We start from the raw sequence: 13,163 nt of genomic DNA, 5'->3' as shown, positions 1-13,163 counted from the left end.
TTTGATGACTCTCAATCCTATGAGAAAAGATTTCTTCTCTTCTCCCAGAGTCCTAGAATCTTTGATCCTCCTCCACAGACATTCTCAAATTTCCTCAGGATCTCCCAGTGATGTCCAATCTCATGGACAGAAAGCCGTCCCATTTGGCTTGTCAGGCTGCTGGGAACACATTCAGGAGCATACAGACTGGGAAACGAGCGTGAGGTCGTGTAACATGTGCAACACCTGCCAGCCCAGAACAAAAGATACAGTCGGAGGGGATTTCTGAAAATCTGTTTATATGGGGTATGGCCATTTTCAGATCCCATGGGACTAAGAAATTCTGCATTCCAGTGGGGTCAGGTCAGATGCAATGAATCCACACATTTCAGTCCTCAATACTGAATGCAACTTCTGATGCCAAGATGGATTTGGCTTTCTGAACTAATATCCCAGTTGAACTAGCGCTAACCCAAACTAATTTGGATCTACATCAGTCTACAGGGGCCACTGAAGAGCCTGGTTTGAAATAATCATCCTGTTTGCACTTATCTTGCAGACTGTTTCCAATCAGTTTGCTGAACAAGACTCAGTGCCTGCACTAATCTGTGAAACATTACTGTCAACTTCGTTTACATGTCAATTCCTCACCTGAAACTGGAAGGATTGGCCAGAAAGGCAGAAAACATAAACAGAAATAAACGCTGGGCATCTTGGAGGAGGAAACTGATATGGTTTCTCTTTGTTGCAGTTTCTCCAGTACCTCACGGTATCCTAACTGAACAGAAAGATACCGGGAACAATGTTAAAAGCTGTAATCCAAAACCAAGTCATTAATTGTATTTAAAACAGAGTTAGCTGTATCTTTAATTAGTAAGGGTGTCAAGGGTTATGGGGATAAGGCAGGAAAATAGGGTTGAGGAACATATCAGCCATGACTGAATGATGGAGCAGATTCTGTGGGCTGCAAGGCCCAATTCTGCTCCAATGTCTTATGGTCTAAAACTGTTATGGTTTTATAGTGTACAGCCAAGCATAAGGAATTACCAGGAGCAAGACTGGACAATATACAGATTTAGTTACAAATCACAGAACACCAGGTTGTCATCCAACAGGTTTATATGGTAGTACAAGCTTTCAGAGTGCTGCTCCTATGTCAGGTAGCTAGTGGGGCAGGATCATAGGACACAGAATTTATAGGAAAAGATCAAAGTGTCAGACAATTGGTGCAATGTATTGAACAAACCTAGATTGCTCTTAAATCTTAATCATTTAGAATGGGTTGTAGGTTTTGACTCATTAAGACTTAATTAATGATTAAGACTTAACAGTAATCTCTGTTTGTTTAATATATCACATCAATCGTATGACATTATGTTCTTTTATAAATTGTGTCCTATGATCCTGCTCCACTAGCTACCTGACGAAGGAGCAGTGCTCTGAAAGCTTGTACTGCCAAATAAACCTGTTGTGGTTTCTAACTTTGTGAAGCACAGTCCAACACTACACTTCCTCATCAATGAAGGAACTGACTATCTTTTGTGACTGGGTTCAGTGTCAATGCACTGATAGTATTGTGGTAAACATCCGCAGGTTAGCGCACAAAGGCTGATCTAAAGACTTTCACAGATATTCTCCATCAGAGCATCTGGTGCAGTGTCCGAGCACATGGTGGTCCATCAGAAGAGCAGACTGAGGAATACTGCACGGCCAGAGGGTCAATACAGGTTAGGGCATGCCCTCAGCGCTGACCCTCCGATACTGCGGCGCTCCCTCGGCGCTGACCCTCCGACAGTGCGGCGCTGACCCTCCGCGCTGACCCTCCGACAGTGCGGCGCTGACCCTCCGACAGTGCGGCGCTGCCTCGGCGCTGACCCTCCGACAGTGCGGCGCTCCCTCGGCGCTGACCCTCCGACAGTGCGGCACTCCCTCGGCGCTGACCCTCCGACAGTGCGGCACTCCCTCAGCACTGACCCTCCGACAGTGCGGCACTCCCTCAGCACTGACCCTCCGACAGTGCGGCACTACCTCGGCACTGACCCTCCGACAGTGCAGCACTCCCTCAGCACTGACCCTCCGACAGTGCAGCACTACCTCGGCACTGACCCTCCGACAGTGCGGCGCTCCCTCAGCACTGACCCTCCGACAGTGCAGCGCTCCCTCGGCACTGACCCTCCGACAGTGCAGCACTCCCTCGGCACTGACCCTCCGACAGTGCGGCGCTCCCTCAGCACTGACCCTCCGACAGTGCAGCACTCCCTCGGCACTGACCCTCCGACAGTGCAGCACTCCCTCGGCACTGACCCTCCGACAGTGCAGCACTCCCTCGGCACTGACCCTCCGACAGTGCGGCGCTCCCTCAGCACTGACCCTCCGACAGTGCGGCGCTCCCTCAGCACTGACCCTCCGACAGTGCGGCGCTCCCTCGGCACTGACTCTCCGACAGTGCAGCACTCCCTCGGCACTGACCCTCCGACAGTGCAGCACTACCTCGGCACTGATTGACAGGAATCCGATCTCAAAAGATCTCCGGGGTCACCGAGAGGCGGCCCCACCGGACCACGTGACCAATCACAAACGTCACCGCACCCGACGTGACATGTCCGTGTTCGACGCCGCCTTTTCCTTGAATTGCTTGCGCTCCCACGTGACCTTCCCAAGCCGTCACCGCGCTCCCACGTGACCTTCCCAAGCCGTCACCGCGCTCCCACGTGATCAATCCCCTTCCTTCAGCTACCCACGTGATCGTTCCTCCTGCTTGCGACTTGTTCTGATTCCTTTCTCGGCCGCATGGATTCCGCTGTTCAGCTCCGCCAGCGGCAGTATGGCTCAGCTCTGCCCGTACCAGGTAAGGCCCAAGGCTGCCTGTTGTCGCTCCGGCCTTCTTCTCTTCCTCGAGTCTCTCGTCGGTGGCCGACAGCGGCGTTGTCCGCCCGCTGGAAGGTGCTTTTAATTCCAGGCCCGTTTCGAGGATGGGGGGGGTGGTCGGCATCACCGGCTGGGCCATGTGTTTATTGCCCCTCCCTAAATGCTCCCTGAGAAGGTGCGCAATATGTTGTCAGTCGGAATACTGTGCGCAAATGTGAGGTTATCTACTCTGACAGTCAGCATCGAGGAGTTTTGTGTGTAAATGGAGAGAAGGGTAAAACAGAGGGATTGAGGCCGGTATGAACTTATGAATGGATCACAAAAAAAAGCAGCAAAATTAGAACATAAGAAATGGAGGTGTCAATTCAACCTATCGAGGCCCTCCGCCATTCAATATCGTCATGGTTGATTTCTTTCTGGAATCAACTCCACTTTCCTTCATAACACTTCAACCCATTAATAACTAAAAAATTCTGTCTATCCCTTTTTAAATGTAGTCAGTGTTCTGGCATCCACTGCACTCTGTGACTGAATTCCACAAATCTATCACCTTAAAAACAAATGAATAACCCCCGTTGAAGGCCAACTAGTGTGCTAAACAGCATTTTAATACAATGCTAAAACCTGAAAGAACTGCAGATGTTGTAAATCAGAAACAAAAACCGAAATTGGTTGGAAAGTTCAGCAAGTTCTAGCAGCATCTGTGGAGGCAAATCAGAGTTCATGTTTTGGGTCCAGTGATCTATCTTAAGAACTTTTTCGTTATTCTTTATTTAAACAATTGAGGCTGTCCAGTGAACGTTTACTTGACTGCTGTGCAACCTGAGGACATTATGAGAAGAGATTGAGTAGATTGTTCCTATTCTTGGAGCTTAGAAGAATGAGAGGTGGTCTTATTGACAGGGTAGTTGTTTACTCTTGTGGGAGAGTCTAAGACTACATGGCACAATTTTTCAAAAGAAGGGATCTCACATTTAAGAGACAAATGAGGGGGAATTTCTTGTGTTGTGAATGTGTGGAATTCCTTGCCACAGAGAGCTGTTAGGGCTGGATCATTAAATATATTAAAGGTTGATGTAGACAGATTTTTAATCAGTAAGGGGATAGAGTGTTTATGGGGAAAAGGAGAAAAATAGATTTGAGGGTTATCAGATCAGCTACGATTCTTATTGAATGATGGGGCAGAATTGGAAGGGCTGAATGACCTATTTTCATCTTTGTGTTGTATACGTCTTACATCTTTTTTGACAAATTAATGGTGAAGACATTTCTTGAATTGCTGTAGGTAGGCTTTCAGTGTTGTTTGGGATTTTGACCCAGTATCACTGAAGGAATGGCACTCTATTTCCATGTCAGAATAGTAGGTGAACTTGCAAGTGGTGGTGCTCCCATGTATCTGCTCTTTTTGTTTCAAGCAAATGGGACATGTTTAGTTTGGGAATATGGTGAGCATGGATGAGATGGACTGAAGGGTCTGCTTCCATGCTGTATGACTCATTGCTTTGTAAGGTTCTTTAATGATTTGCTGCAGTGCATCTTCTTGATGGTACACAATGCATTACTGAGTGTCGGGGGTGGAGAGACTGATTGGCACCACAGCCAGAAACAATTAAACAAGCTACTTTGTCCTGGATGATGTCAAGTTTCTTGAGTGTTCCCATCCCGGAAATGGCGAATATTCCATTACATTCCTAACTTGTGCTTGATAAATGGTGGACAGGTTTTGGGAAGATGGGAGGTGAGTTCCTCACTGCAGGATTCCTAACTTCTGACCTTTGTAGCCATTGTATTTAGATGGCAAGTCCAATTCACTTTTCAGTCAGTGGTAAGTGCTAAGATATTGATATTGAGGGGTACGATTCAGTGATGGTAAGCCATTGAATATCAAGGGATGATTGCTGGATTAGCTCATTAGAAATAACTTGAACTTGGTGTCATCATCAGCAAACATCCCTCCTGTTGAAGGACGGATGTCACTGAAACAGCTAAAGTGGCTGAGGCCTTGGCTGTGTTTTTGGCAGGAGAGGAGATTTGGGGACCAAGAATTAGGGAGGAGAAATTGATTGAGAAAGGATAGAGAAGGGAAGATTTATAGGACCAAAATGAGCAGAGGGGAAATATCTGGGATGTAAGTTATGGGAGTCAAAAGATGAGGAATGGAGAGTAGAGGTTTGGGGTTAAAGGGCAAGAGATTTGGCGTCCTAGGGAGGGAGATCTGTGATTGGCTTAAGGAGATGAAGAGATAGAGGAGAAAAGGACATTTTGGTGATCAGGTGGGGTGTTGAGGGATTCGGGTGAGTGGGATTTTGGACAGAGGTGAGGTGTTTTTGTGAAGGTATTTTGTCATGGTGTGGAGTTTTACTGGGGAGAATGACTTATTGCAGAGACATGGAGTTTTACTGAGTGGGGATAACTTATTTTGAGGTGTTGAGAGCGAGTTTTACTTAGTGAGAAGAAGAGTGAAGTGAGATGCATTGTTGAGAAGTGTGGGGTAGTTGATGCTTAGCAGTAATCAAAAAATAGGCCATTTACCTCTACTTTGCTGTTCAATAAAATCAAGGGTGATTTGGCCATGGTCACAGCACCACTTTACTGTCTCTTCGACATAGCACATATTATCTCTGTTTTTAAAAAAACTCAGTTTTTGAATAAATTTGAATACCCAACCTCTGCTATGTTTTGGGAAAGAGGTAAAGAAACTCTGCATCCGTCTTCAAGAGGAGACCTCTAATTAAACTGCCATCACCTAGTTCTGGTCTCCTCTGCCAGAGGAAATGTCGTCTTGAGTCCCCCTGAAATGTTATGTTTTGATAAGAATGTGTCTCGACCTACTAAACTCCAATGGATATCAGCCTGACCTGTAAATGTTTCTTCACAAAATAAGCCCTACATCCCCTCGAATGAGTTGAATGACTTTTTTCTGAACTGCTTTTAAAGCAGTTGTATCCTTTCCCAAATAAGGAAACCAAAATCATAGAAACATTTGTTATTGAACAAGACCATTCAGCCTGTTATGTCTGCGGCAACCAAGAAAAAAATAACTGGCCATCAGTCATAAACCATAGGCTGTAGGAGCCGAATTAGGCCCTTTGGCCTGTTGAGTCTGCTCCATCATGGCTAAAGTGTTTCTCAATTGCATTCTCCCTGTAATCCTTAATGCCCTTACTAATCAAGAACCTAACTATCTCCATCTTAAATACATGCAATGACTTTGCCTCTACAGCCTTCTGTGGCACTGAGTTCTACAGACTAACCATCCCCTGGATGAAGACATTCCCCTCGTTTCAGTTCCAAAGGATCCAAGCCCTTCACTCTGTGGCTATTCTGTTGGGTCTGTCCAACTAACGGAAACATCTTCTTCATGACCACTCTATCTAGATATCTCAGATGTCTGTATTTTTCAATGAGATTCCTCATTTTCCTAAACTCCCGAGCATGGACCCAAAGTCCTCACTGCTTCTCTTATGACAAGTCTGTCATTCCCGGCATCGTTATTATTAACCATCTCTGGACCCTCTCCATCACCAGCACATCCTTCCTTAGCTATGGTGCCCAAAACTGCTCGTTATCCTCCAAATGCAGTCTGACCAGACCTTGTAAGCTTCAGCAGTACATAGAACAGTGCAGCCCAGGAACAGGCCCTTGGGTCTATATTGTTGTGCCATACATGATGCCATATTAATTTAATCTCTTTTGCCAGCCCTTTGTCTAAGTACCTCTGTTCCTTGCATATTTATGTCCCTAATAAAATCTCTTAAATGTCCCTGTTGAATCTGCCTTCTCCACCACCAACTCTGGCAGTGCATTCCATACACCTACCACCCAGTGTAAAACAGTTGCTCCTCATGTCTCCTTTGAAACTTTCTTCCTCTTGCCCTAAATGCGTGCCCCCGAATATTAGATATTTCACCTCTGGGAGGAAAAGATTCTGACAGTCAATCATATCTATGCAGCTCAATTCTATCGACTTCTATTAAGTCTCCCCTCCACAGAGTCCAGAGGAAAGAGTTTTTCTAGCCTCTCCTTGTAGCTGAAACCCTCTAATCTAGGCAGCATCCTTGTAAACCTCTTCTGCAAAGCCTCCACATCCTTCCTGTAATGTGGCGATCAGAATTAAACACAATACTCGAAATGTGGCCCAACCAAAGTCTTATGAAGCTGCAACATGACATCCTGACTCTTGTACTCAATTCCCTGACCAATAAAGGCAACCATGCTGTATGCTGCCTTTACCACCCTATCTATTTGTGTGGCCACTTTCGGGGAGCTAGGAATTTGAACCCCAAGATCCCTCTGTACATCAATGCTGTTAAGAGTCCTGCTGTTAACTGTATATTTTTCATTAACATTTGATCTCCCAAAGTGTCGCACCTCACAACTGGCTGGATTAAACTCCATCTGCTATTTCTCCACCTATATCTGCAACTGATCTATATCCTGCTGTATAGTTTGCCAACCTTCTACATTGTCCACAACTCCACTGATCTTCCAAACATACTAACCTACTCGTGTATGCTTTCAGCTAAGTCCTTAATAGAGAAAAAAATCACAAACAACAGAGGCCCCAGTACAGATCCCTGCGGAAGACCACTAGTCACCCTTCCACCACTAACCTCTTCTTTCAATGGGCAGCCCAAGTCACCGTGAATCCTATGCATCTTAATCTTCTGAATGAGCCTACTATGAGCAACCTTGTCAAAAACCTTGGTAAAATCCATGTTAGATAGCATCCACTGCTCTAACCACATCGATTGCCTTCACTCCTTGGTAAATTCAATGAAGTTAGTAAGACACGACCTGCTCCGCACAGTCATGTTGATTGTTCCTAATTAGACCACGCTTTTCCAAATATGTGCAAATCATATCCTGAAGAATTCTCTCCAATAGCTTCCTAACCACCAATCTGAGACTCACTGGTCTATTAACCCTATTTCCCTCCTTGAACAGAGAGATCCCAACATTAGCTACTCGCCAGTCCTAAGGGATCACTCCAGTGGTTAGCACAGATACAGTGATCTTGGAGAAAGTGAGGACCGCAAGTGCGAGAGATCAGAGTTAAAAAGTGTGCCGCTGGAAAAGCACAGCTTGTCATGCAGCATCCAAGGAGCAGGAAAATTGGTGTTTTCGGCATTAGCTCTTCATCTCTTTTGTGGGAGAGTGCCTTGGTATATGTGACAAACAATTCAATTCAAGTGGGCTGAGAGATGTATAAGAGAATGGGGCTGGGGCAATACAGCTGGGAAGGTGGTGGGCAATCGGGAATAAAGGAATCTCCTTTTCGAAGCTGGGCTGGGGTAATAAAAGGGTCTCCTTTTGGGAGCCGGGGTGGGGGTGGGGGGTGCTCTGGATAAAGTGATTTCCTTTTGGGAGCTGGGATGGTGGGGAGGGGGGGGGGGGGTCCATGGATAAAAGGAATCTCCTTTTGGGAGCTGGAATCGGGGTGGTGGTGAGGTGGGTGGGTAAAGGGAACTCTTTTTGGGAGCCAGGTGTGGGGAGAGGGTATCTAATTTTGGGAGTGGGGGGGGGCGGGGTGGTTACAGGGATCTCCTTGTGGGAGCTAGGCGGGGTGGTTACAGGGATCTCATTAGGTGTGAGAGAGATTGGGATCTCCTTGGGGTGGGGAGGGCAGTGGTTGGGATCTCCTTGGGGTGGGGAGGGCAGTGGTTGGGATCTCCTTGGGGTGGGGAGGGCAGTGGTTGGGATCTCCTTGGGGTGGGGAGGGCAGTGGTTGGGATCTCCTTGGGGTGGGGGGGGCAGTGGTTGGGATCTCCTTGGGGTGGCGGGGGTGGGGTGGGGGCGCGATGCCTTTCCCCCGGGAACCGTTTAACGGTCACTGCGGTGACGTCACTAGCCGGCGCCGCCATTTCCTCCGTCCCACCGCCATTTTGCGGCGCGGGTTGTTGGGGGGGGGGGGGGGCAGGGGGAGGGAAAAGTCCTGATTTTTAAAAAATATAAACCGGGACAACCCCACCGAGAAAAGCCGGCAACAACTCGCCCGAAATTCGGGGAGATCCGTCCCCTCCGGTTACGGAGTGTATCCGCTCCGTGCCCGAGCTCTGCCCCATTCAGTGTGAGCTCCAGAACGGGATTGAGGCAGGTTCAGGTTCATGTTCATGTGTTGGTGAGTGACGGCCTGGGGGTGCGGGGGTCTATTCCGGGGGTGGAGCGAGCGGGTCGGGGTCAGACTCAGACCGAGAGGGGGGGGGGTCGGGGTCAGGCTCAGACCGGGAGGGGAGAGGGGGGGGGGGGGGGTCGGGGTCAGACTCAGACCGGGAGGGGGGGGGGGGGGGGGTCGGGGTCAGACTCAGATTGGGAGGGGGGGGGGGGGGGGTCGGGGTCAGACTCAGATTGGGAGGGGGGGGGGGGTCGGGGTCAGACTCAGATTGGGAGGGGAGGGGGGGTGTCGGGGTCAGACTCAGACTGAGAGGGGAGGGGAGGGGGGTGGTCGGGGTCAGACTCAGACCGAGGGTGGGGGGGGGGGGTGTCGGGGTCAGATTCAGATCAGGAGGCGGGGGGCTCGGGGTCAGGCTCAGACCGGGAGGGGAGGGGGGGGGGTCGGGGTCAGACTCAGACCGAGGGTGGGGGGGGGGGGGGGGGGGGGTCGGGGTCAGACTCAGACCGGGAGGGGGGGGGGGTCGTGGTCAGACTCAGACCGAGGGTGGGGGGGGGGTGTCGGGGTCAGATTCAGATCAGGAGGCGGGGGGGTCGGGGTCAGGCTCAGACCGGGAGGGGAGGGGGGGGGGGGGTCGGGGTCAGACTCAGACCAAGGGGGGGGGGGGGGGGGGGTCAGACTCAGACTGGGAGGGGGGGGGGGGTCGGGGTCAGACTCAGATCAGGAGGGGGGGTGGTGTCGGGGTCAGGCTCAGACCGGGGGGGGGAATGATGTGAATTGTTCCATTTTGAGGCTCTTCCAGGTTTGCTCATTTGTCTTCACTCCTGAAGCCTGGTTTAGTTGCATGCAGATGCTGTTAATTTTGAGATTTTATAAATTGCCAACATTCAAATAGGGACAGTTGTGAATTGTTATTCCAACTGTGACTCGTTATTGCAGCACACCTGCATTTTTTTTTCCCATTTAGTAGAAAGAGTTGAATTTCACTTGCACCACAGTTGGTTTGAGGGCCCACGTTTCACACTGAAATGTGGAAGATAAGGCGTCACTGCATCCATATACTGCTGCAACTCCACAAAGAGTCTCCCAACCCACTCTGTTAACACTGCATGGGATTTCTTTCTCTTTTTTTTCTCTTCTTTCTCCCCCCTCTTTCCTTCCTTCCCTCCCTCCCCCCAACTAACCCACGCAGACATGGGGAGAATGTACCAACTCCATGCAGTCACTCAAGGCTGTAATCGAACCTGTGTCCTTTGTGCATTAAGGACCCAGCACTTAACCACTGTGCCACCATGCCACCAGATAGGAGCCCACCACAAGTTAAAGCTGCTTGATCAAGCTTGTGCACTGTATACAGACAGTACATATAAAGACATATTAAGCAACATAAAATTTAAAATCCACCTCTTCGGCTGAAGTTGCCTTGAAGCTGGTGCTTTGAGATCAGCAAGGTGGTGTCAGGATTTGATGAGCTTCTGATCACCACTAAGACCAGGTTACAATCAAATCTGCTATAAGGAGGTGAGAAAGTGGCGAGTTAGTGATTTTGCTCTGTAAAAGTCGGGCAGCATTTCCCATGTCATTAATAAATCACATTGAAGGCAATGAATATTAACTTTTGTAAAGGTAGTTAAATGGTTCCTTATGCCCCATCACCTATGTTAAACAGCTCCAAATTCATTTTCCAGATCCATCTTAAGTTGAGAAGAATAGATTAAATATTGTATTTCTCCCAATGGGTATTAAAACAGATTTTGAACATGCAGTGTAGTGCTATGCCATTGCAGTTTTATTCCATGGGAAATCTCCAGATGCAGTATTGCAGTTCACAGGACACATATTGTGACTGTCATAGTATAGGTTCTGCTTGTTTTGCTGTTGGGTCCAGGAATTCGAAGACCATGTTTTTTAATCATGGCAATCAGCCCTTTTAACACTTGTATTCCTATTTGCCACACTAAGAGTTGATTCTTATTGTATTTGTTTGCACTAAATGTATTGTTAACACAGGCCCGGCGTTTGAGCCCAGATCACACTAGTATCTTGAGTTAGAAGATCTGTGGGATCGAGTTAAGCCCAATACATAGTAATAGACATGTACAGCATGGAAACAGACCCTTCGGTCCAACCTGTAGTCCAACAGGTTTATTTGGAAGTCCTAGCTTTCAGAGCTGAGAGCTAGTACTTTCAAATAAAGCTGTTGGACTATAGCCTGATGTTATGTAATTTTTAACTTTGTCTACCCCAGTCCAACACCGGCACCTCCACATCAGGCTGAAGAAAGTCTGCAGACTTGATAGCATCTATACAGAGTGAATTAAAGCATGGTAACAACTACAAAACCCGTGGGGAATTACCAATTAATCTCCCTGTGGAGCTTGTTGAATAAGAGTTCCCTTGGTAACAGGCAATGACCTGACAAGCTGGTACGCATCACCTACAACTTTGCAAGGGCCCTCTTGTGGTGCGAGGTGGTATCAATGCACGTAGTCTGAGAGACCCAAGTCACACCTGCTCCAATGGTGTGTACAGTAATAACATTTGAGGCAGGTTGATGGGAGAAATAGGTGAAGCATATTCAATCCCTTCCCCCTTCTCTACCACCTCCTTTTGATCACTTGCATTGCCTTCAACATGCTTTGCATGTAAATTTAAAATTGGCTACATTGTTGTAGTACTGATGGCGGTTAATAGTTTAAAAACAAGAAAAAAAGGTACAGTCATTTGGTGGTGGGAAAGCTATTCAGTTGTGTGTAAGAGCACATGTGGATATATCTTTTAAAAACATAGCTCTTGTGTCACAGTGTTAGTGTCCCTACCTCTGAGCCAAGCGACCTAGATTCAAATCCCACCTGCTCTAGAGACGTGTCATAACATCTCTGAACAAGTTGATTAGAAAAGTATCTATAAATCAGACCCAGGGTTAGGGCTGTTGACATGTCTGGATTAGTGGTGCTGGAAGAGCACAGCAGTCCAGGCAGCATCCAAGTAGCTTCGAAATCGACGTTTCGGGCAAAAGCCCTTCATCAGGAATAAAGGCAGTGAGCCTGAAGCGTGGAGAGATAAGCTGTCCTGGCCTGGGACTAGCCTATGGACACTGAATAGTGATTCTGTTTTTGGTGTTCAACAATAAATTACATTATTCTCCAATTGGGCTTCCTGGGTTATTACACACAGTTAAACTTTAAAGTCCAAAGACTCTGTCGATCATGTGGAGAACTAACTGGAACAGACAAACAATGGTACTCATTGGCAATACAGCTATAGGTAGAATCATACTGTAACGTAATCAGAACATTGTTTATGTAGTAAATGTGTTCACATTGGCATTTTTTTTTCATGATGGTTGATTGACTGGGCTGACTGGTAGTGTTTATCTCAGTGAATGAGAAGTTTGAATTGTGGTTGGAGTTAGGGTTTGATAATTTTCATCTCCATCTTATCCCACTTTGTATGTCACTGAGACAGGAAAGAGAAGTTCTGAGAGTTAACCTTTGGGTGATATGGTTATTCAGTTGAAGATATTCAAAAAGAGCTGACTTGTCCCATTTGTTGTTTGAAATGAGTCTGATATCCCTTGAGTCTCGTATGTAGGCTGTAGCTTGTTCTTTCAACATAGTCTCATGGGAAACTTATTTTCCTCAGTATTGCTGCATTTAGCCATGAAGAATTCACAACTGTTGTGGAGAAGGAGATGAAGAATTGGCAACAGAAAATATGTGCCAAGTTCTTGAATAAAAACAGTGCTGGAGAAATTGAGCAGGTTTGGCATTATCTGTGGTAAGAGAAATTGTGAACATTTTGAATCTGGTGTGAGATTTCTTTATAACTGAAGAGAGTAGCAGAAAGCTGCTGGGCTTTATACAATAGAACAAGGTTGGGAGGAGCAAGTGCAACAGAACAGAAGGCAATGGGAATGTTAGAATGGTGGAGGTTGGTGATCACAGTTGCCATGGAAGGTAAGGCTAAGGGAATTGTACTTGTAGTAAGAAAGGCGACTGGTGTGGGTTCAAGGAATTTGTTAGGGAACTAAGAATTATGTTTGGCAATCATTTCATTCTTTCGGTGAAGAAGGGCTGATGCCCGAAATGTCAATTCTCCTGCTCCTTGGATGCTGCCTGACCTGCGCTTTTCCAGCAACACATTTTCAGCTCTGATCTCCAGCATCTACAGTCCTCACTTTCTCCTATAATTCTTTCTTCAC

General features: G+C 47.3%; 2 protein-coding genes across 19 annotated transcripts in view; one reads left to right on the top strand and one right to left on the bottom strand.

The window, feature by feature from the left end:
* The window catches only part of gba1 (glucosylceramidase beta 1), a 33,720-nt gene extending 30,886 nt beyond the window's left edge, over positions 1–2,834 (bottom strand). For 3 of the 16 annotated variants that reach the window (XM_072548868.1, XM_072548884.1, XM_072548883.1), the window contains exons 1-2: positions 2,721–2,834; positions 631–757 (exon numbers count right to left, since the gene is read on the bottom strand). In XM_072548868.1, the coding sequence (XP_072404969.1) occupies positions 631–757; positions 2,721–2,771 (178 nt within the window). In that variant the 5' untranslated portion in view covers positions 2,772–2,834. The other 13 variants (XM_072548869.1, XM_072548870.1, XM_072548871.1 and 10 more) reach the window with 13 other exon arrangements.
* Positions 2,672–13,163, top strand: part of chtopa (chromatin target of PRMT1a) — a 47,906-nt gene continuing 37,414 nt past the window's right edge. For 2 of the 3 annotated variants that reach the window (XM_072548886.1, XM_072548885.1), the window contains exon 1: positions 2,672–2,827. In XM_072548886.1, coding sequence (XP_072404987.1) covers positions 2,770–2,827 — 58 coding nt within the window. In that variant the 5' untranslated portion in view covers positions 2,672–2,769. Of the gene's footprint in view, positions 2,828–8,807; positions 8,969–13,163 lie in introns of those variants that run through there. The other variant, XM_072548887.1, reaches the window with a different exon arrangement.

This window comes from Chiloscyllium punctatum, chromosome 28, assembly GCF_047496795.1.
Source record: "Chiloscyllium punctatum isolate Juve2018m chromosome 28, sChiPun1.3, whole genome shotgun sequence".
In the NCBI taxonomy this organism is placed as follows: Eukaryota; Metazoa; Chordata; class Chondrichthyes; order Orectolobiformes; family Hemiscylliidae; genus Chiloscyllium; species Chiloscyllium punctatum.
The sequence above is the reverse complement of the archived record's forward strand: the minus strand, read 5'-3'. Positions and strand labels throughout refer to the sequence as shown.